This window comes from Catharus ustulatus, chromosome 1 (genome assembly GCF_009819885.2).
Source record: "Catharus ustulatus isolate bCatUst1 chromosome 1, bCatUst1.pri.v2, whole genome shotgun sequence".
Lineage (NCBI taxonomy): Eukaryota > Metazoa > Chordata > Aves > Passeriformes > Turdidae > Catharus > Catharus ustulatus.
Window position 1 is genome coordinate 139,252,486 of NC_046221.1, and position 24,929 is coordinate 139,277,414.

At 37.6% G+C, this 24,929-nt stretch overlaps 1 protein-coding gene across 5 annotated transcripts in view; it reads left to right on the plus strand.

Moving 5' to 3' along the window:
* The window catches only part of VPS13B (vacuolar protein sorting 13 homolog B), a 427,554-nt gene that overhangs the window by 120,345 nt on the left and 282,280 nt on the right, over positions 1-24,929 (plus strand). For all 5 annotated transcript variants that reach the window (XM_033079391.2, XM_033079426.2, XM_033079417.2 and 2 more), the window contains exons 18-19: positions 11,992-12,126; positions 12,858-13,031. In XM_033079391.2, coding sequence (XP_032935282.1) covers positions 11,992-12,126; positions 12,858-13,031 — 309 coding nt within the window. The remainder of the gene's footprint in view (positions 1-11,991; positions 12,127-12,857; positions 13,032-24,929) is intronic.

Below are 24,929 nucleotides of genomic sequence, written 5' to 3' on the forward strand. Positions count from 1 at the left end.
TACAATCATTCCTGTATTAGTTACAGTAGTTTCACGAATACAAGCCGCACGGATTATAAGCCGCACCCCCGGTGCCTCGACAATGTTGCAGTCTTTGTCAATAGATAAGCCGCACCCCGAATATTAGCCGCACTTTCGTTCGTCGCGAGAATCCGTGCGCAGCTTTCACAGATTGGCCAATTAGTAACAGGATCGCGGCATAGCGGGCTTTCCTGGCTCGGGGCGGGGCCAGGCAGGCTCGGCCCGCTCATGGTTGCCGACGGGGCCGGGTGGCCCAGCTCAGCGCCACGGCTCGGCGGGGCTGGCCGGGTGGTGCTGCCGCCGCCGCCGGGCTCGCTGGCCCCCCTCTCCTGTCAGCACCGCCCCGCTGCCGCGTTCGCTCGCCCGGCTGGCAGGGCTGCCGCCGCCGGGCTCGCCGTCCGCCCCGCTGCCGCTTTCGCTCGCCCCGCTGCCGCTTTCGCTCGCCCCGCGCCGCGCCTCGCGAGCGCCGCGCCCGCCCCGCGCCGCGCCCGCCCCGCGGCGGCGCTCTCGCGGCGGCGCTTTCGCGGCTCGCGGCTCGCGGCGGCGCTTTCGCGGCTCGCGGCTCGCGGCGGCGCTCTCGCGGCTCGCGGCTCGCGGCGGCGCGCTCGCGGCTCGCGGCTCGCGGCGGCGCGCTCGCGGCTCGCGGCTCGCGGCTCGCGGCTCGCGGCGGCGCGCTCGCGGCTCGCGGCTCGCGGCTCGCGGCGGCGCGCTCGCGGCTCGCGGCTCGCGGCTCGCGGCGGCGCGCTCGCGGCTCGCGGCTCGCGGCGGCGCGCTCGCGGCTCGCGGCTCGCGGCTCGCGGCGGCGCGCTCGCGGCTCGCGGCTCGCGGCTCGCGGCGGCGCGCTCGCGGCTCGCGGCTCGCGGCGGCGCTTTCGCGGCTCGCGGCTCACGGCGGCGCTTTCGCGGCTCGCGGCTCGCGGCTCGCGGCGGCGCTTTCGCGAGCGGCGGCGCTTTCGCTCCCCGGGCGGCAGGGCTGCCGCCGCCGCCACCAGGCTCGCCGGCCGCCCCCTCCCGTCTGCACCGCCGCCGCGTTTCCTCGCCCTGGCCGGCACTGCAGGCCCCCGCACCGCCGGGCTCCCCCACGCTGCTGGCCCCGATTATGCTGGGCTTCCCCCGCTGCCAGGCAGCCCCACCCGCCGGCCTTCCTGCTTCTGCCATGCTCCCCTGCACTGCTAGCCCCAGTTCTCCCGGGCTCCCCCGCCCTGCTGGCTCAGGCTCTGCCGCCCCCCTGCCCCGCCCTGCTGGCTCAGGCTCTGCCGCCCGCCCCCGACACTGCTGGCCCCGCCTCTGCCAGGCTTTCCCACCTCAGCCGGGGCCGGCCGGGCTCCAGCTTGGCTTGGGGCTGCCGCGGGCTCTCACTTCCGTGTTGGCAGCTTTTAGAATTTTGTTAATAGATTAGCCGCCCCGGAATATTAGCCGCACTTCCGGGTTTCCACCAAAATTTTGGTCAAATTTGTGCGGCTTGTATTCGTGAAATTACTGTACTTGGATCCAGCTGAGTATTATCATAATTGAAGACTACTGTTGTACAGCTATTTCAAGTTCATAGTATTATTGAAATTGAGCACTCAGTTCTGAAGGGAAATCTGATACTGAGGCTGAATTGAAAAATTCTTTGAATTTCTCAACTATGAAGATAACACAAGCATGTGCTTTAATAAGCTATAGCACAGAAGCACCGTTTTTCATGTTTTTGACAAAATGCAAATTCCAAGATAAAATTGTGTCTTTAATATGTGCTGTGTTACAGGACTCCTTGCATTTGTATTTTCTTCTATTTTTTGTATCTTAATAGACAACAAGTTTGTTAATTACTCACACTAAATGGAGATTTTCTATTCTTTGGCCAGGAAAGATTATATATTAGGTTCTTTCTTTGTAATGTTGGCAGCACGTGTATTGCTTGTTGATTGTGCAGGGTGTATGCTGCAGATTGCAGCCTGACATTGCTGTGGTGTTCTATGCATGGGCTTCATGTGTTCACTGTAAAGGTGAGATCATCATCTTTAAAGGATGGTTTTAATTTGTGTTGGTGAATCAAGTGGATACTGTATTTAAGGAAGGGGAAAAAAGTGTATTCATGCAGGTTGCTGTCTGCAGTCCAAATTGCTGATCAGAGGGTCTTTATACACATCGGTAATGTGCTGTGCAATATAAGCTGAAATATATTCCACAAGGGAGGAAAACGGAATAGGTTACATACGCTGTTCCTAAGTGCAATGAATATAAAACTCCATTACTCACTTTAAGCAGGTGCTTTTTATATGAGGCTTTAAAGAAATATAAAACTGCTGGTGAAATGATTGGTTTGTACAGACACGACTTAACTTCCAGTACTTTGACCAGATAAAGAGGCTAAAAATATTTCTACAAACATTTCTTTAATGATTTCAAGGATTAAAGGTTAATATCCTCCTAGTGTAAGAAACTGCCATTCCAGACACTAAATGTATTGTTTTCTTTAAGTCCTCAGGAGTTGCATAGACCATTTAAAAGAAAATAAAAACATGTTTTTTAAAATTAGAGCACTGTGTTTTTAAGTTGATATCCTGAACAGTCTATATTAAATTGTTGGAAGGAGTACAGTGATTCAAAGAAATGCAGTGCGATATAGAAAATTGTGAATAAAAATGATACTCCATTTAGAAAAAATCCTCATCTTTAATGAAAGTGAAGTTTTGCCATCTATGTGCATGGAAAACCACATGTAAAGGGGTAAACTCAGACCTTTTAGTTAAAGCGACATATACTCTCTGAGAAGAACAATCATGAGAATATTGTTCATGATAATACTGATATACGGTATTTTAATCTTTCGATTTAATTTCTATTATATTTTACTTACCCATTCTGTGTGAATTACTGTTTTCCTGCCATTTCCTACTCCTTTACAGTCAGTGATTGTAGCAGCAATCTGTAGTCCATCATTTAATGATGCAACTCTGGGCTTTCTTCACTTCCCAGCTGAGGGATGTTAACAATCTCTTTTGCTTCTCCCCCATGCCTAGCAACTCGAGAAATTAACTGTTAATTATTACATTTTAGATGTTCTTTATTATTGGTAATACTGCTACTGAACACATCTGACCTTTTGAATTTTTATGAACCTTTGCAGTTTTTTTACTGCTTAAAAAATTACTATGTTCATCCTCTAGAATCCTCATCTTGTTTACCTTTTTACTGGTGTGTAACTATGCTGTCCTATATTCAGTAAGCTCCAGCTGAGCCTGTGAGACATTTCAGCCATTGGATATTGTGTTTGACAGCAAGCAGGTGACCAGGTGTCATGTCTGCTGCAGGGAAGCTCAATCATGCATCAGTCCAGGTGAGACCTGGCCCTTCTTGTCTTTAGCATAGTAGCTATGTTACATAGCACTACGAGGTTTGACTGTTCCTGTGAAGGAGGCTTTTTAAAGGCAATACAAGCTCATAGGAAATGTTTGTTAGTTTCATAATTGCCAAACAGCTTACTTGAGTAGATGTGCCTTAGAGAAAGGAGCTACACAGGTGTAACAGAAGGTGATAAGGTCTAAGATGAGCTCTGATTTGTCTGAGAATTTGTTCTTTCATCCTACAATCTACTGTCCTAGAAAATTTCTCTTTAGTTGCTACTCAGCTTTTTATTAAAAGAAGAGTTGTAAAATGTAGACTTCAATCCATAGTCTGAGGTAAATTGTACTTTTTGCTTAATGTGTTTGAAGATAAGCCCTTTGAACTAGTATTGGATTGAACATGAACTAGACTAGATAGAAAATGCATTTCAGACTTTTGAGATCCTATTAGCACTTATTAATGAGTGAAAGTGTTTTCATAAATTTTATATCTTGACATTTGGCGTGAACTATGATTATCTTCAGATACAGCAAACCTACTGTATTTGAAATAGAAGAGTTGTATGACTGAGATGGAAGCAACCAGTTACAAGTGCATGGGCTTCCAACCAAAGCTTGTCTTACTGAGGATGTGAATTGTGAACTTTTTACTCCATCTGTCTGCCTTCATCTTTTTCAGGATCTTGCCTCAAATACTTAACTGTGCAGGTTTCAAGTTATTTTATCTGTATCCTGGGAGCATTTGTATCCATGCCACTTTTAGCATTTGTCTACTGACAGCACATAGGTATGAGGATTGATAGGATATGCTTTTCTAGAGTTACAATCTGGATTTTTATAGGTTTTTCTATATTTTTTGGAAGACAAGAATTATTTTAATGCATTAACTTTGGCTTCTCTCAATTGTCTCAGACGATACAGAAATGCAGCTGTTGAATTGATCAGAAAGGAAAATTAGTCCTTTTCTTTTTGAACCTATGTTTACAACAGTAGGAAGAGTAGCACTGAATCTACTTTAATCCTGTGTTCTGAGCAGTATTGTATTGCCAAATCCAAAATAATGGCTTCAATTAGGTATGCTTATAATTGGTGATGCCTAAATAGCCAGGATGTTAGCAATAATGAGATTGATGATAATAAATTGCCCAAAACTACACTTCCCACAGCAGAGGTCTAGAGGTATTTACAATACCATCTACATTTAAAGATGGAAAATGGTATCCCTTTCCTAAGTGTTGTTGGCTGTTTAGATGAAAAAGATCCAGCAGGGAGCAGGACAAGTCTGGTGGTGTGGCATGAGGTCAAGGTTGCTCATGGCAGAGGGGTTTGTGATTGTGCTGCTTGCCACTCCATAGCCCTACCTTCGCTTGCAAGTCTGAGCTGCTCTGGTTTTTCCCTAGAGCTGCTGGGGTAGAGCTGTTTCCACCTTGTTCCCCTGCTCTCACAGCATTCAGGCCCAGCTTTGTGCCACTGCCAACTCCAGTGGAGTTTTTGTGGCAGATTTCTCTCACAGAGTGATTGCTACCAGTGAGATTCACATCTTCCCCCATGATGTTTCCTATCCTGAAAAAACTTAGCAAATAATATATAGTAGTAGTTTAAATAAATACTGTTAATCACATGAGAATCTTAGCAATCAGTGTGCAACACTTGAAAATTGTTGTCCAGCTGTGCTCCAGTGTTAGGTACCATCACAGGTAGAAACAGCACACTTCGGAGTTAGGGTAGATCCATAAGGGAATGTTTCTGTTACTAGAAGGGAGGCATAGTTAAAATTTTCATCCTTATCTTCGCTAACATCACCTCCAGCTGCACTGTAAAAAGCACCTGGAGGAGGATGTTTGGTCATCCAATTACTTCTTTTGGTGAACTTGGCAATGTTGAGTTTGCAGTTAGACTTGGTGATGTTAAAGGTCTTTTCCAGTGTAAATGATTCAGAGATTCTGTGCATTTCAGTGGTAGCTGTTTAATTCTTCTATGAGCATTCAAATTAAAACCACATTTTACTTTACTGGATAATCACTTAAAACAGATCATCAATAAGGGATATTTAAAGTTTCTTCTTACCTAGAATGCCTTAAACATAATATTCCAAATGTTCTGTGTTTTCTTCAGTATTGGCTTTCAGTTTTTGAATCAGAGGTTCAAAATGGAGAGGTTTACTTCTCCATTTGAAGCAGGATTTTAGAAAAATCAAGAGTTAGGGCAAATGGGACCTGTATGAAGGTCATAGTGTGGGAAATCTTGAAACAGGAATGTAGCAACAGGATTTTGTCGTTTTTAAGTGACTCTCCCTGTAGGTGGAATGCTGCTCTTCTTTAGCAAGCTGGGGAATATTTTGCAATATATAAATCTGTGTTTATAAACGATGATCCTGTATCTTGTGTAGTATTTAGGCAATGGAGAAACCTTAGTTAATTTACAGGCAGTTTAAGGATATAAGTGATTAGGTAGAGAGATTTTAACATGTGCTATGAACAGCTTACATTTTGATGAAGAGAATGATATATACTTATATTGATAAACATTTTATCATTGTTGCCCAAGAACAAAGCTACTTGACCTTCTTTAGGGAGTATTTCAGTCTGTCACTAAATTTTACCCTTTCATGCATTTACTTTTTCTTTTACTGCCCTTGTTGAAGAGAAAATAAAATCAGAGCTATTTTTTAGGACAGACTTCTCTTGTATGTGGAACTCTGTCACAGAAGCTTAAGTCAGTAGAAAATCTGCCCAGTTCACAATAGGTTAAAGGCAAGACAAGTCTACCATAATCCTCTTGTTAGTGCCCTGTTGAGTCTTGGGAGCAGGTGAGGATGAAACAAAAATTTCTCAGAATAGTGATAGGTAGACTAAAACATGGTTGACATAGTTACATAAAAATAAATAACTATGATAACCAAAATAGAAACTGTGATGTTAAATAATGTTGAGTTAAAAAAAAACACACCCAAACAATTTTACCTTGACAGTTCTTTAAAATAAGCTGCCTGAATTACTGTTTTGAAGAAGAAAGAAAATAGTAGCCTGTGAGTAGGTACATTGTGGTTGCAAAATACGGTTTGTAGGCTATGTTGACAGATACATACATGAAAACATACAATTGTGAACACAGTGAAGATACTTGAGGTGCTTCATTGCAAAGATGTGATTTTACTGTGGAAAAAAACGCAGAAAATGCTTACACCCAGCTTTTACATTTTAGGAAAACCTCTCTTTTTCTCTGTTTTTCCAGTTAAAAAAAGGGAGCGGGGGGCTGTGGAGAATGGAGGAGGAAGCCTTAAACACAACACCCCTGTGTTTTCAGGTGATTTGTGTGAGAAAGCAGAATGATTGAAGGGGATGTTGAAGTTCCTATGTTGCTGCTGTTTTATTGCAAATAAGAATGTGAAAGCTTTATGCTCTCCGAATGCTTTGAACATGAGAGGTAGGACTGGTGCCAGTTAGAGCTGGTCTTTGTGGTTCTTTCTGAAAGAAGGAAGGAATTAAGTTTGGTTTTAACTTGGAGTTCCTCAGAAGCACCATCTCTCTAACCAAGTCCAATACAGACTTCCAGAAGTTCTCACTGAGCACTGCCTAAGCAGAGGCTCAACACAGATGAGTATCTCTCAGGAAAGAAATGAGGTTTCTCTTATGCTTCAATTTGTTTACTAGATTTTCTGTGTTAGTCATGTAAAACCTAAATATATGTTTCTGTGAAAATAATTTGACATTTTTTGTCATGATTCCAGTAAGACTTATGCTTCAATGGTATTTCATTTAGTTAATAGCTCCTTACTTTTATTCATGGATTGATCTTTTTACTGTTTGAAATAATTTTGACAAGTATGTGACAGCCTTTTTACTATATCATGTTGCCAAACCATAGTTTATTGGTACTTAATGCTTTAAATATTGAAATTTTTCCCTCTGAAGCCACAGAATAAATGTGGCGACAATTCATATGGAGTTGCTTCTAGAAGTTTGTCATGCCTTACTCGTTTCCTATTTCATATTTTGCAGTTCTTTTATGATCTTTCTAAAGAATTATTGTATTTCAGGGATTTGGCGGCACACAGTCCTGACTGTTGTCCTCAGAATCAGTAACATATCTCTTTTCTGTTTTTTTGTGCTTGTTATTTATCAGTTTAGATTTTGTTTCTTGGTTTGCTAGTAATCATTGCAAATTTACCTTACCACAAATGGATTGGTAAAAGATTTTCGTTGGTAAAATCACTAATTAGTTAATGTTTTTAAACAGGCTTTAAATTAAATGACTGCTTAGATTTCTGGGCTTGCTAGAAGAAATCCTGAGCTGATATATCAAGACGTAGTTGTGACCTGCCTTTAGCTATTTGTTTCCCCCCTGCTTCCACATGGAATGACACTGAATGCTGGAACTTGGGGCCAGCTGTGTGGTTGGGTTATGAACATGGAACAGACCAGAGCTATATCTGGAAAGTTGGACGGAGCATGTGAATATCTGTTTCAAAGCATGGGAAAACCTTACTTGACAGCACAATATTTCTGTACATATATCTGGAACACAATGGCTCTTCAGGCTTGGAGTTGTAATTAAAGTTATGTGTACAAGGTGTAAATTGTCAAGGTGTAGTAGATTTTAAGTCAGAAAATCTTTCTGCCTATTTTTGGTTTCCACCATATGGAGAGAACAGATTTTAAGTCTTTGGTGATACGATATATTCTATGTGTCTGAATCAAGTGAAATAGGCTATGCTTGATCACCAAGTGTACAAATGGCTGTGTATTGGGAATGAAACACTGGATTTTTACTGCAAATCATTCTACAATGGTAAGATGTTTCCAGGAAAAAAACCCAAACATCTAGAAAATGTGTCTGGAAGGAGCCATAAGTTACATTTGATGGTGACAGGATTATGCATCTCTTTCTCCATAAAGTCTTTGATTCCCCTGTTCCTGGTGAAAATAAGAAGTTAACTGAAGAAAAAATGATTTGTACTAAAAAAAAGTGTTGCCCTAATTTGACTCCACTGAGCAACAAAGTGAAGTAAATCTAAATTTTGCTTTTGCAATTGAGATTCCAGAAGGATGAGCACAGCATTCTACTCTTGTCTAGCACCTTGGAAATAAGCCTTTCTCATATTTAATTTGCTGGATGTTGAATTTGCATAATGGTTGCTGTTGGCAATGGTAGATTTGGTTTTCCTAGTGTTTGTTCAAATTTGTGCTCAATGTCTCAATTAAAACGTTGTGGTCTGTTTGTCTCCATACAAAATTTCAGTTAGTACACGGAGTCACGGAGCATTTCTAATCTAGGAGTTTGAACATCTTCATGCTCATCAGTCCCTTAAAGCTACTTAAAAGTTCATAAACATTGAGGGAAGGGAAGGAAGCTTTAGTCTTTGCTTAAACATTTGTTTGCTGAAATAGATAATTAAGAGAGTAATTAATTTATGTGATTTTATAATAATAGCACAATGGAAGAAATAAGGGAGACTATTTGGGAGGAACTAAATTTACAGGGATGGAAACTACAAATAGTGACATATGAAGGAAACAAGGCTTCCTTCTTCTCTGTAGAGCAGCTTGCCAATTTGGCAAGTTTATGAGAGATGGTTCATAATTTCCAAAAATTTTCAGAGACTGAAGAAAATGGCCTCCTATTTTAAAGCAGTTCATTAGAAGTGGTTCACTAAAAGTCTCTGAATTTCCTGTTTCTTGAAAAAGATTTGTAACTTGTCGAGGGCAATGACCTTAAGTTCAGGTGATTTTTATCTTTGTGGTGAAAATCTAGTTAGACATTCTAAGTTTCTTACTGTGTTCTCTGTATAGGATTTCAGTAATTAATAAATAGGTTTTTTGAATATCCGTCAGTCCAGAGCTGTGAAACCTGAGTGGAATGTTTTTCTGGCAACTTCTCCTTGATTACTGTGGTGTGCTGTGGTTATCAGGTGTTGAAGCTGAAAGCAGGTTGCTGTTTGACATCAAAGCAACATAGAAAAGGAAGGGCTATGAGTACCCTATGCTTTCCCAGTACTTTTCTGTTTTCTGTTCACATAGTTGAAAACAATGCAGAAGTGTTTACCCTAACACTATAACACAAAACCCCCCAGCTTTTTACTGCTACCACTTACTTCTTCATAGGCATAAAAATATGATTGTTAATTATCTATGACCATGTATTAAGGGTTTGTGGGTTTCTTTAAGACCAAGCCATTAAACTTGCCTGGCCTTCCATCATGGTCCTTAACTGCTGGCTGGGTGAAAAGCAGTTAATTGGCTCGTTTGAGCAATACTTTGTCATGAATACGATGACTGGTGAGTTAAGGAGGACAGATAGATTTATGTTTTCCTGAAGGTTGTAGAAAATAAACATCTTGGGTAATACTGTCATATCTTACTGAAAATTAAGTAAGACCAGAAATTACTTGGTGAGGGACCAGGAGTAAACAAAAACAAATAGTGAGCATGTTTGCACTAAACTTGGTTCCTTTTTTTCCAACTAAAATGTAAGTTATGCATGTAAGTGACATGGACAGCTTTAGTCTCAATACAAAGAAGTTGTCCAAGATATGCATCTGAAAGTGAATTCCATTATGGAAATTATTTCATTTTAAAGATACTTACTCTTCCATAGTGAAGCGAGAGAAATGTATTGGACATCACACCTTTTATTTTGATTCTTAAAAGAATTGCAGAAAAATGAAAACAGCAAGAAACTGCCGGTTTTAAGAGGGCTTAAAAGATGGGGTTCAAATTGTGTGCTCAGTTTGATTTCCTTTAATTGTAATATTGGCTGCTACTAACAGTTTAATAGTGTTTGGTTTGGAATTGGTAGAAGATGGAGAAAGCTATTTTTTCTTTTTCTTTTTTTTTTTTTTTAATTTGAATGCAAAAGTCTCTGTTTTGCACAAATTTATAGGAACTATGAGGAGGCAGAAATGCCTACAGATATCCTAGCTTCTTTTGACAAATTCATGCATTGTGTCAGATACCATGCCTTAGATCAAAGGGGATTTTCAGCTCTAAAAGAGGCTTACCCTGGTCAAAAATGGGAATGAGGGTCTGTTCACAAGACAAACTGGTAGTTGGTCTTTCACTGAGAACTGATGGGGTGTTGTAATGGACAGCACACAGATTAGTTTCAGTGAGTATTCTTTGAGCCTGAAGCCTTCCTGAGTCGCAAATTAGGAAAAGTCTGAACATACCTCAAAGACAGAAGACAGGTTAAATTTTGATAAGAAGGTATACCTAGAGTGTGGAACCTACTTTCAGATGGCAGTCTGCCTTACCACATGCTGTGTGTCCCTTCATGTGTTTCTTCTTTCTTTCTGTCTTGGAAAGTACTTTTTATTAAAAAATTATTTTAATGTCTTACCATAAAAAAACCTTGAGTATATATCAAGAAGACTGCTTACTAAATGATTTTATATGTACTATGAAATACTCTTCAATCTTTAGGAACTGGAGTAGGCACAGGGAACTAAGCATAATTACCAAGTTTAATCTGAAATCTTCTGTTCCCTATAATTTTTTAGGATTTTTTTCCTTACTAGTTAATACACATTAAAGTTGTAGATAATTACTTTCTTTAATGTGTTTAATAATCTTGAAATTTGTATAAAAATGCCTTTTTACCTGATAGTCCACAATACTTTCTTTGCATAATTATGGATTTTGGAACAAATTCTATGTTACATACGCGAGGAAATGGTTCCATAATTATACTAATGTTTGCATAATTAACAAGCTGCTTGCCAATTTTAACTGACAAATTCCAAGTTGCTTCTGCATGAGAGGAAAAAAAACCCATAAAAAAGGCAACTTCTGTTAGTTTTTCCTTTCATACTTCTTACAGGTGTTGAAACTATTTATTTCTAATTTGCAAGTGAATTTATGTGTTTTTTTTCTGATAGGCAGTGCTGTACAGATTTGGAGGGCTGGCTTCCTCCACCTATGCTCTGGGGCTGTTTTGGGGGGCTGCCCTCAAGCTCTGCCAACGTATCTCAGTCCTGGCTTGTACAGTCCCCTGCTGCTTCTGCCACAGTTCTAGGCAGCTCTTCAGAAGTGACTGCCAATAGCACTGGCTTCTTCCAAGTGGTGCAGTAGTTTTCTGGTGCTCAATGGGGGCTGAGGAAAGACCACCAAAACTTATTTCCACTTGTGACCCAAGGCAAGATTTGAACTCCAGTTTCCGCTGAAAATGGCAAATGTGCCGTTGGCCTTCTGTGCTGCTCAGCTGCATGGATTTAATGCTTCACATAGCTACTGAGTAAAATGTTGTCTAAATAAAAGCTGAAAACACTTAGTCATTTTAAGATTCTGAAATTAAATGGTCGTAATAAAAACATGAAGGAGAGTAGTTGATGTGGCACTTGTGAATTGAAACCAAAAGTGTATCTCTGTGTCTATATGCATATTTGTTTTTTTGATTTCTAAGTGTTCTTGTGTGTTTTCCTCACAGTATCTGTATATATTTCATGCATAACTGTTTGTATTTAAAAACCTATATTACAGCTTTCTTTCACTTTTCTTTAAAACCTGCGAATCACAACAAAAATGCTGTAAGAACATCTAAGGTAGATAATTAAAATATAATTAAGTTTAAATGCCTTGGTGAAGGAATATAAAAATATTTAAATTCAACAGGCTAGTACATTTGCAGTTTTCTTTTATTAGGTGTGAAATCTAAGAATCCCCTGCCAACTCTTGAGGGCTCAATCCAGAATGTTGAATTGAAGTACTGCGGCACATCATTGGTCAAATGTGCCTCTGGGACCGTGGGATCAATAAAAATTTGTGCCAAAGCCCCAGGTATGTGCAGCTGGACCATGTAAAACTTTATTGCCTGTATAGGAGAATTGGCCTTGCTTTTTACAAGGGGAGTTACTGAAACAAGAATTTACTCATTGTTCCTATGAATCAGACAGGGGTTTTTGTATTCTGTTTTGGGGGGGGGTTTGTTGTTATTAAGTATGTCATGATGATCAGGTCTTGCATCAGTATAGTCTAATTTTACAGTGAATAAAAAAATAGATTTATTTTTCTACTGGAACAAATATTAATCTAAAAGCATTCAAGAAGTAAGAAAAAATAGAGAATACTTTCACCTAGCTTTATTCTTAGCATAACTTTTGTGTATTCTCTTAATTGTTTAATGACTCATTTTCCATTAATGCTACAGGTATGTCTATGATGTCTTTGTGGATAAAAGCAGCTAAGGTCAAGAACATTAGAAATTGACTGTCTTTAAACTGAATTCATGGTGATGTTTAAATAGATTATTTTGTAAAATTGGGAAGGAAATTAATGTTTTAAAGAGAATGGATTACTTCATTTGAAATGCTCCTGGGTGTCAAGGCATTTACAAGGATAAACATTAATTGGTTGTTCGATAGTTTATCTGATGCTGCTCTTTCTAGTCGCTCTTTTAATTCTGTAGTCACAATGGTATTAATAGATGTTCTCTTTGGACTTGTGAATGTTTGTCTTGAAAATTTATCTTCTTACACTAAAAACAGTATGGAATCTAATTTTTATCTTAGGTGATGGTGGAAAGGAAAAGCTGATTCCTTTAATTCAAGGCCCTTCTGACACCAGAGACTTACACAGCAGTAAATGGCTCAATGAGAGTAGAAAGCCAGAATCTCTCTTAGCTCCAGATTTGGTAGCCTTTACAATCCAAATTCCACAGTATATGGACTACTGCCATAATTCTGGTAAGTACAAAACTCTTGTTAAGTTCCTATCACATTACATTTTTCCTATTCAATGTAATTTTCAAAAGAGGGGTTGATATAAAATGTGCCAAATGTCAAAGTATCTTCTACACACATTGCACACATTATAACTTTAGCTCACTGTGAGACAGAAGAACTAAAAGCTGTATTTGGATGTATGTCTTCTTCAATAAGGACTGCTTCATTAACTTAATTGCCTTTTAAAATAAAAATATGAAACTTTCGTAAATTTTTGGTGGAGGAGGGAGGAGAGGCAGGATCCATGTTGAAAATATTAGTTCTAGTGTCTCTGGTGCTGGGTTGGCCTTCTTACACAAAAGTTGACATACTGAATTCTAAATGGCTCATATAAATTTGGAGTGTAATTTATTGTTAAGAATCTATTTATCATAAAATTCGTTAACAATAAAAAATACTTTAAAAAATACTGCAGGGCACACATTTGACCTCATCAAATTTTTTTGTTATGGTGGCCTTAAATGAGAAGTTAATAATTTTTGAGGGTTGTTTGGGTACATTTGAGAGTGTTGTTGACTTTGTGGGCATATTTTGACATATTTGACAATTTTGAAATGTGTCTAGTTTAAAATAACTCATGTATTTTGTGAAATATACCTGGAACTAGATTTTGCTGTCAGTGTGGTGCTTCTTAAAAAACATGCTTTCATGTTTTTCAAAGCTTATTCAATTGTCTTGCTAGGCATAGAATGAATTGTGGGAAAAAAACAATAAAAAAAAAAATCTAGGTTTAGGATAGCAAAAGAATTACCTGAACCCAATATTATGAAACACAGAAGTAACTTGAACACTTCAAGTGTGCTTTTTTTCTCTATTTTTTTTCCTGGGTAATGATTATTGAATGTTGTTAGTCTGAAAAGTAACAGTGAATTTATTCCTGGCGTTGCAATTTTTATGTACATATGTAAGCAACATTTGATTCTTATGCAGAGTAAATATTTGCAAGCACTGTGCACTCCAGCACTTGTTAGGTTATTTTTTTCATTAATTGTATTGCTATGTTTCTTGGAGACCACCATGTTGAAAATGTTTACAGCAGTGTTTTTATAACAATTATCTTCAGCTCCCACTCCTGCTCCTAAAGCATTGCCAAAAAACAGTTCATGATTCAGTAATACCTGAATTACTCAGATCCATTTTTAAACAGAAGCTAAAATCTGTTGCACCTGTTGACTCACTTAAATACCTTTTAAATGTTCATAACCATATTTATTACTATGATTAACTGTCACATTTCTTGCCTTTTTTGCAAATTTTTTGGTTTAATTTTCTGATTTTTTTTTTTTTTGGTCTTAATTGATTAATTATATTTTAAAGGCTGTGTGGATACCTATACTGTACACTTACTGCTGTTGTTACAGGTCATAAGGATCACATACATTTTTGCTCATCAGTATTACAGGTGGTTGAGTTAGATGGTTGGGGTGGGTTGTAATAAGAGGTGCTTATGAGAATTAAGGCACTGACAAATGAAGTGCTGGCCAGACTCACCTGCGGGGATTTTGAGATACAAAACGTTTTTTTGTAATAGACAATTGTCTATGGTACCTGTTTTGTAGATGAATGGACATACATCAAAAAGGTTAAGATTTTAGAGTTGAGAATGTACTGGACACTTCACTTACCCTGTCAGTGTCTCAGGAAAGTTGTAGTGATTCCATGTACACAGTGGCAGTCACTGAGCCATGCATGTTCAGGTTCTAGCTCTGCTCCTCTAGATCTGTAAGGTGGCACCTGCAGGAAGTGAAAAATGAGAAGAAAAAAACTGGCTGATTTGCTCAAGCTTTGGTCTCAGTAAACAGGAAGAATGGCATACTGCAAATGATTTCATTTTTTTTTAATACATAAATTAAACCAGGGGTAATTAGCGTTTCAGTTGTCTCAGGTTCTATACAAAGGATCAGCAAAGCAAAAGCCTTTGCTTTCAAAAATTTGCTGAAGAAACTGGGGCAATTTAATACAGGAGATATGGTTATCATTTTCATGATGACTGTGAAAATTACGTGTAGGGAAAACATGAAGTGCTTTGAGAGCATAAAAATGCATTTGCTGTCAGTTGCAGTCACTTCTGGGAGTTAAAAAAGCTATACTGGATAATTTCACAGAAAAAACTCATCCCCTGGGAGTAAAAGGGTTTTTTAAAGCTGTACTACTGGAGGTGATTGTGCAGTACTGAAGTTGTGCTGTTTGTGAAATTTTTCATAATAATGTTGCATATAATGTTCTGTAGGAGGAATTTGGACTAATTAATTCATTAAATTGAATGGAAAATGACATGATCAAAAATCAATGCAGCTGTTTGGATATAAAATGCTAAGGAGGAGGTTGTGCAAATGGCATGAGATTCTTTAATAAATCATGGTATATTTGCCCTGAGAACAGGGAGGGGACTGTTCCTCCTCTGGTCCTTGTTGCATCAGCAACTGTCTACTGTCTTGTATCACTTGAGTCCTATGATCCAGGGTGATCAGGATGGTTGTGCAACTTTCTTTTGTTTGTCTGTATGTGGCTCTGCAAAGTTTGGGGATATAGTTACAATCTGAGGGACAGAGCATTTGACACTAATATCTTCTTTTTCACTGTTTCACTTGTGCTGTTGAGAGGAAGAGGAAAAGGAATATGGTTCTAGCAGTGCCATACTTCACGGAGTACAACCATCAAAGGAAAAAGCTCTAAACATACTTTCAAAAAGGGCAGTATTTAAAGCATGTGATGTGTAGCATGTACAATGTATAAAAGTATAAAACAAGTGCATATAGTTATGATTACCTGTCAGGAGTGTTTTACTGTTTGATGAATGAAGTGTCATTATCACATGGAAAACTGATCCACTTTCGACAAAGGAAGTATTTAGGGACAAAGAATGTAAATATGATTTTGTTTAGTCCTTAAATACAAGTCAGTATACTGTGATTTTAATTTTGGATACTTTGGTTGTATGAAAGACTGCCCCATGTATCTCTATGCATAGTTTTAAAAATCAGTGAAGTGCTCCTCAGTCTTTAAATTGCAGCATATAAAATAAGTACAAGAGAGGAGATTATTCCATTACCCCAGGGCTTGGGAAGGTCTTCTTACTCTTTCTCTGAAATAACCCTGGCTTTATTAACCCTGGGAGCAAGCTGCAGACCTTGTTTGTTTCACCTGGCCTTTGAGAGAAGAGGGAGATTTGGAAATGAATGCTGGTGTTAGTGGTTAATTATGAGCAGCTGTCGAATAGATGAGGTGAGCTGATTGCGCTCTATTTGGTTTGCCATGTTGAATAATTGGGAGTGCGTGCACAGCCAGTGTATGGACAGCTTTATTACAAATAAATCAAGAGGAACAAAAATAAAAAAATACAATTAATAGAGTTTTCTCTGAGATCAGCTTAAATAGTCAATAATGCAACAGTGAAATAAGGGAGTAAACAAAAGTATTAATATCATGGTCATATGTGTTGAATTTATGCACTTAGTGGAGCAAAGCAAGAGTGGAAAGGTTTCTCTAATTTGTCGTAGCTGCATAAAGGCTGAAGAGAAAACATTCAACCTTATAAAAGTTGGTGTTTCTTTTTTAAGTTATATGTTTGTCAAACTTCTAGAATGTTTAGAATTTTTTTCCTCTGTCAGTATTTTGGTAGGTAAGATCACTCCATTCACCCCATTCCCAAGCCAAAAGGAGAAAATAACGGAAGAAATAATATCTTCAAGTACGAAAAAATGGAAGTTGTACCAGCAGGAACATAAACTATTTTATTATTGTATACTATCTGATTTTTATCTGTTAGAACCTTATACAAAGGAGGTGAGAGATTAGAGGTGTGTTTGGTTTTATACTTATACACCTACACACGTCCCCCAACTTCCCCTTTTTTGCAATTAAGAAAACATGTAATTGACACATTTTTAAATTTCATTTTGACTGCTTGCACAAGGGATATTAGTCTGAATTTTTAAGCTGGAACAATTATATTTTTAAAGTTCTCATCTAATTTAACTGAGTCCTTGTGTTAGTAAGTAAATACCTAAAAAAATCCTAGTAAAAGAGAATTCATAGTCTAATTTGAAGTATTTTGGAAAGATTTAACACAATGAATGAATAAAAATGGTTAGTATATTGGAATAATTAAAGACAATTCACATTTGTGGTTTGGACATAAATGTGTAAAAATTATACCCATCTATCTTATTACATTTCCTTTTCTCTCCCTGAGGATTTCACTATGTACTTTATCTGTAATTGTTGCCAGTTTTCTATCAAGTTCCCACTGGGCTTCTGGTGCAAAAAATCTTATCCTCTCGATGACAGAGCTTGCCTGAATGATTTCATGCTCTTAGCATTTTTGTTCACGGGAATTAGGGGGAGAATGTAACTGCAGCTGAACATAGCATCTATTTTTGTAATTTTGAAGTTTAGAATCTGTTATTGGAACTAAATGAAGAGATGCAGGTGTTCTCCAGTTCAAGTCCTTTGGGATTTTTTGATGGTAGATGCTTGAAAAGAAAATGCATGTGTTTCCAGAGTCAAACAGCAGCTGTGGACAAGGATTTATGTTTTTCTCAGAACTTTGGGATTTCAAAATGTTACATTTAATCACATGCACAGAAAGGAGAGCAAATGTTAAAGATGTTACATATAAAACTAGGAGACTGATCTTTTTACCATACCAACTAGCTGTGGGAATAGAGGAACAAAGTGATCTTTAATCTTAATATGCACAATTTCAAAAGGATTATGATAGTTGCCAGGACTCTGGTCTTTTGAGAACTGTGCTCAGGCAGTGCACAGCATTTATATCTTTTTAATTGCTTTTAAAATCTGGTTTATTATTTTATCGTTACTTGGAAAAATATGAATGTTAATAGTATGAGTTACTGAAAACACAGTATACATGTAGGCTTGTTTTGGAGGGTGGACTTAAATTCAGTAAGCATACATTTTTAGAAAAAAACTTTTTGGCAATGTCCTTTAGTTTTCAAAATTTATTTAAAATAGCAGTTCAACTGCCTGAACTGCAAGGCTATATTTGGAAGTTTTCTTTCTGTCAGTATTTGTGGGCAAAACTATTTTGTGGTAATGCAAATTCTCCCTCCCTTTCCTTCTGGTGATTTTGCAGTTAGTTGATTGTAGCAAACAAAATGTCTGACATCTTAAGTTTAGTTGAAATTCAGGCAAGGGCAGCAGTGGTGGTACTGCTGAGCAATTCAGGAAGGGAGAATGGCGTGGGGAGGAGCAGGTTGGTAACAGTGGTAAATGCCAAGTTAATTAATACCAAGGAAGAGAAAGTAAAAGCCTCTTTTAACCTTCCCCCATTTGTGTGTGTTCCATCATCTGCCATTACCCTCACAACCTCAGCATGTTGTGCACTACAACCATGTTAAATATCAAATATTTTTCCAGGCTTGAATCACCACTGCATCTGCTGTCTTACAAAGACACTTAGTGCTTTCTCTAAGAGAGGAGTAAACTTGTCCTCAAGTGCAGTCTGTTCCTCTAGTGGCTGTAATTGTAGATCTCATGTCCATAGGGGTAGCAGCAGGGAGGGACATACTATGCTATGCTAACTAGATTAAGACTTCTTCCAGTCAGTTGTAGAAATCTGGAAACTGCCAATGAGTTCTGGTTATAGAAAGATAATTGCACAATGCAGGAATAAGACAGCTTGTTCAACTTTCCCTCTAGTAATTCTGCAAATCCTCTTGGGGAAGAGGTGTTTTCATCTGTCTGCTTATGTTGTGGTCAGTTTCTCTCAATATGCCATAAATCTTTCAGCAATACATGTATTCTAGAATTCTGAGTTTTGTAGAGTCTTGCTTTAAAAATTGATTTTAGGAAAAGAAAAAAAGAAAAAAAAGAAAAAAAACCTACACTGTCACGCAAGGTGTTAGAAAGTCAGCCTCTGTAGTTGAGTTCCCTGAACTCTTTCAATCCTGACTGACTTTGAGATGTACTGTTCAGCTGCACTTTTGAAGTCAAGCAATATCTTTAGTTGAAGAAGCACTTTTGCTCTTTTTCCAGATTTTTTTTTTTTTTACTTAATAGAATCACTTAAGATTAAGAATTTGGGCAAAATTAGAGCAAGGCACTATGTAGATGAGGACTCAACTCCAAATGGCATGAGCCTTAAATGTTGCAGTGGGAAATATGTGACTGAGAGAGCTGGAAAGTCTGTATCTCATCTGGATTTCTAACTTTTGTGGTAAAAACTCATTGTCTGACTCTTTCTCTTCTTTTAACTTGGGCTAACAGTGTTCTGCCTGAAGATAACGTAGTTGACCTTGTAAATCTTGTGATAGGACTTTGAGCTTCAGTATTGGCAATTAAAGATTTGAGCTCTTGAATGGTGGGTAGTAAGAGGTATGCAGGCTTTAAAGTACATAAAGGAAATGCTCCATCTTCTCTTTGAACAACTCATAACCTAGAAAATTCTGTAGAAGTAACTGAAAGAAAGTTGTTGAAAAACTTTTTCTTTTCTAAACTTTTAACTCATTAAATGTGTAGAAGTTAGGGAATGGCAGATAGGAGATTTTCTGCTACCTTTACTTTATGTGTGTGTGCATGTGTGTTCCATTGGATTTCTGTTCACTTTAAAATCTGGCAGTATCAAAGTATTCCATATGGCCACCAAAGTAATATTTAACACTTCTGTTAAAAAAAAATCTACATGTGGGTTCAAATGATAATTTCTATTTTCATAATGGTAGAGGCTGATGTATCTGTGCTTACTTTATTCTTGAAAATGCATTTACCTTTCCCCCTTATGGCATCTGGAAAAGCATTATTCAGCAAGATGACTAGATACTTATTGTTGGTTTGGAGTGTTTTGAAAACGTGACAGGTATAGGCTCTCAGCAATTGCTGACACATAGCTTTGGACATTGAAATCTGTTTTTAATTGAGAAAATATATGTTGGCCAGCATATTGGGATAGTTCCCTCCCATTTTGAAAAAATGCCATGGGATCTTTAACTTCCATTTGGACACTTCCCAGACATGGGCATAAGGGACTGTAACTGTTTATTTTCAAAGAGTGTTTAAACTATTTCCAGGTTTTATAATTGAATTGTATTGCTCTCACTGCCTCTTTAGTGATGTAAATTATTCGTATAAGATGGTTACTTTTTTTATAATGAAATGCTAAATAGATATGACTGAAAATAAGTAGACTCTTGGTGGTAAATTGTAAATTCATTTTGACTAGGTCAACTTCTGATTTTTAAAAAATTTAATAGCAAATAATTAAATAACTTCATAGCACATTTGATAAAAACTGCACTAAATGAAGAATCTTATTTTTAATGCAGATATTATAATATATATAAATATATTTTCCCTAATCTATTTTTTTTCAGTAATTTTCATGGTTCAGCTCTGTAGTGGTTTAAAAAAAAGCTACAGGTCACTCCCAAGAGTCCAGTGTTCTGGTTATAATACAAATGTACTAATGTTTCTGATTTAGGATGCAGTCAGAGTGAATATTCAGCCGCATTGTCCCTTTCTACCTTAACATTACTGTTCAGACGTTCCCACAAAAATTCCTTCCTATGATTTTATGAATAGCCAGTTATGGTCAGCAATTAAAGTTGGGCCATTACCAAGTGACTGAAGAGCTGGTTTTATGTAGAAAGCAACAATTCACAATCAGGATTATGCAAAGCAGGCTAGAATTTTAATGGTATTTTATTTTTTTAAATTCAACTAGATAACCTCTGTGATGACTGCCAATCTAGGACAGACTCCTATAGCTGACCAAATGAAAGAAATTTGGAACAGACAGATGATCTTTAAGGTGTACAGCTTTGGAGACATTTAAATTAGTTCTGTTTTTTTATATACTGTTAAACTTCTCAAGATCAGTCTCTATTGTTATCAGAAATCTGCAAACTGTATAAAAATTAATAATGCAGGAAGTATTTATTCACTTGTAACCTTTAGACCATTTAATCACTCTTGTGCTGTATGAGTTGATTTCATTTCACCTGTGCACTCAAATAGAACTAATATGTTCAAGATACATAATACATACTTGTGTAAAGTGGCAGAAATATTTAAAATTGATATCAGGAAAACAGTGCACTGTGTAACTTTTCTGTTCTAGTTAACAGCTAAAATTAGCTTACCTAAATTATGTGAGCCATTAATGTTGAGTATCTCTGTAAAACAGTCTTTAAGTACAGCAAATTCAAACACAAATGTGGTATATTTGAGGTTATCCTGACATTCTCAGTATCACATGGAATGCTAAATCTATTTGAGAAATGCAGTGATAGGATTAGAGTGGATATATAGTTTAATTAAATAGCTAAATATTTTTAATTCTTAATTTTAATCTGATTTACACTCTTCAATAGAGGAAAAGGCATTTTTGAAAGGGGAAAAAAATTTGCTTTTCAGAAGTCATATCTAAAAGTGAAGATTCTATCTGTTGCCTTGGTCTTGCAGCCAGTTCAGTTAAGACAAACATATGCCAGAACAAAGTAATTTACTGACCTGACTTCTGAGTTTTCATCCAGACTCATTTGTACTGCAAATTGTTGATACCACTTGCAACACAACATATCAGTGCATGCTCTGGCTTTCCTAAGTGTTTTCCTAATTTCTGATGTATTTTCAAGGTGAAGTAGACAGATCTGGGGAAAAAAAAAAAAAAAAAGTTATTTTTTTCCCCCCAGGAGATTTAGAAAACTGCGTATTTGCAGAATAGCAAATGATTTTGGGGTTCTAGTCTCTGAACTTAAGGGAACATTTCATGGTTATGCAATGAATGGGTACTCTGGCAATGTGAATGGAAGGGAGGGGGAGTTCCAAACATCTCAGCTCCTACGGTAAGAGTCTGCCTGCATCTACCAACTCTTACACATTTAGCCTGGGTTCACCACTGTCTCTGTAGAGCTTCTGGGGCTGCTTGTCTGGGGTTTGTGCCAACCTGCAGAAATATCTTTGACTATGCTGCCTCATGTCCAGGAATCTTGGAAAAATAGACCACTGCATTTGAGAAGGTGGACTTGAAAGGAGTCGGACTGACCAGAATTTGAGCCATGTCTTCTTGAATTTCACTGTTTATAACTGTCATGCCAGTGGAAAAAATATTATATATATATATATGTTATGTTCTAATAATATGATGAGAACAATAAATGAAATAAGCAATAAATGAAAATAAAGTTTATTCAGATATCTAACATTAATCTTCAAATTAAAAATCTGAATAAACAAGTGGCTGACTGACTCTTTTCATATCCTACTTCCTTCAAAAGTACCTATGCTTGTTTTGCTTGTGGAATAAAAAAAAAATTAAATCCTAAACAAATATTGTGCAAGTACAATATGAAGTATAATATTAGAACTGGCTTGGCTATCACAGGAATTTTCTCCCTTAAAGTAGGAAAAGTAATGGAAATTTTATAAATAGAAACAGTACTTAAAAAAATAAGAGAAGATATGATTGAACATAAGAATTATGAAGTATAATATCTGGCTCAGCGTTAGTGAGCAGGGTTATGGAGTACTTTTAGATAATATTGTATCTTTTATATTATTATCACTTTTAGATAGTATTATTTTCTCCTCTGTATGTCCATGGCACAGATGTAATCAGTCAGATGTCCAGTTTATGTAAAAGTTGATAAAGCATGTATTTTATGTTTTGGTGTTCTAGTTTGGAGGACAGGTGTCTGCTGAGAAAGGCGGGAGCTTCTCTTTGAAATAGAGAATGTAAACTCCCTCCCTCCAAAATATTATAATTTTGAAATCAAGGGCCTCTCAGGCAAAGATATGGGAATTAGGAATAACAGTTCTTTACTAGGGAAATTAAAATAGAAATACAGTACTACAAAGAAACAAACTCCAAACCCTGACAAAGTCAGAGTACAACCTGACACAGGGTGTTGGGAGCAGTCCCATTAAATGGTGGCTGCATCCTCCTGCAGTGACAGATGTGATTCAGTTGGAGCAGTGCTCCTGTAGAAGATGCAGTTTCCCTATAATGGTCCAGTGGTGATGTGGAGCAATCCGGTTTTCCTCTGGAGTCCAGTGGAAAAAGGGGTAACCTTAGTGTCCCAAAACCTCTGTTTTATCTTGGTAAGAAATGTTGGGCTCTTCCCCCTGGCTGGAGCAACTTCCAATGGGATGCAGTAATTTTATCAGTCACACAGTGGGACTCAATGGGCCATTAGCAGAAAATGCCTCGCTGGAGGAAGGATGGGTTGTGAGAAGATAAAGAACAATGCCCCACCTGGTTTCAATGGATGGCCCATTAGCAGAATATCTCTGGTGGAGATAAGTATCATTGCCCCTACCCTCAACAGGTGGTGATAGAATAGATACCTTTTATCACATCCTGTATTGTAACCGAAGACATTTGGGTTTTGCATGAATTATATGTACAGCATATTTCTTATTCTTAGTGTACCTATGTTCATTTTTGGTCATGTATTGAATAGAAATAAATTAATGAAATGAGAATATTCATTCTCTTCTGAGCTCTTTTGAGCTCTCTTATATTCCTACCATCATAAGAGAAAAATAATTCAGTATTGAGAAAATCTTTTCAGGTTGTGACCTAAAGATTTATACAAGAAAATGAAATGATTTCAAACTATTTTTATAGTATTTGAAAGATATATTAGCCCAACCCCTGGGTTAATGTTTTTTCAGACAGTAAAATTATTGCGAAACACTTCTTTCATAATAAATGTTTCATAATAAATTCATTATTCAATGATAAGCTTAAAATGAACCTGTTATGTTAAAAGTGTTGTTTTAAACCGACTTTTGGAAAATCTTGCAGATAGAATGTAATTTTCTGAAAACAGATGTGTATTTTCAAGGGATCATCTCAGTCCTTTAAGCAGCTGCATGTCTAAACTAATAAAATAAACTTCAATGCAGGTTGCAGTCAGTTGATTAAATTCTTTTTAATTACAAAATGATATCAAGGCATATTTATATTTTTCAAAAAAGGAGCAATAAAATATAATAATCATAATACTAATAATGTTTAGTGTAAAGACTTCTATCATAATTTGAAGCCAGTAATACTTTTTTCTTCACTGGTAACATAAGCAAAGTGTAAGCCTGTGAGAAGGATGACTTAACACAACTGTTGATGCACTTCAACTGAAACATCTTTATCAAGTTAATACAAGAAGCAGTCAAGCCCTACTTGAATTACTCATTTATAATGGCTGAGCAGCAGCCTGGATGTGGACTTTGAAATCCTGGGAAAATAAGATGCATGCATGCATCCAAATGTCTAGAATCTTTAAAGCAGCTGTAAAATGTTTAAGTGAGATGTCAGTTACTAGCTGTTGTCTACATTTTTAGTCTGAAGAGAGGTGTGATCATTTAATTGTTAACCAAATTTAATATTATTATAGTCATTGCATCCTCAGTTCAAAACTTTTTTTTGTCTAGAGCCATTGGAACTGAAGAATCAGGATATTTGGCTGCTTTTTTGCACACTTTTCTTGCACAGATTATTCTAACTTTTTTTTTAAGATCTCATTTGCTTTGTTTAAATACATACATTTTTCTCTAACTTTTGTTATGCTTTTGTAATAAGGAAATAATAATCCCAAAGATGTGTGAGATATCAAAATAAAGCACATGTGTGGGTAGCAATTCCAAAAATGTTCTCAGTAAGGGCATAAGAGAATAATAGCTGGTAAAAGCAATACATTAATAGGATTTCTGTCTCTTTGCACTGTTAGGATATAGCTGTTTACACAGTCTTTTTCAGATGATGGCAATGCCAGGTTCCTTGTCTTCACAGCTTGATTTCATGTTTTCTTTGAAAAGACAGACACATAGGAAATTAACTGTTCAACTTTAATTGTTCTGCAAATTCTTGCACAATTCCAAAGGGTGTGCATCCCA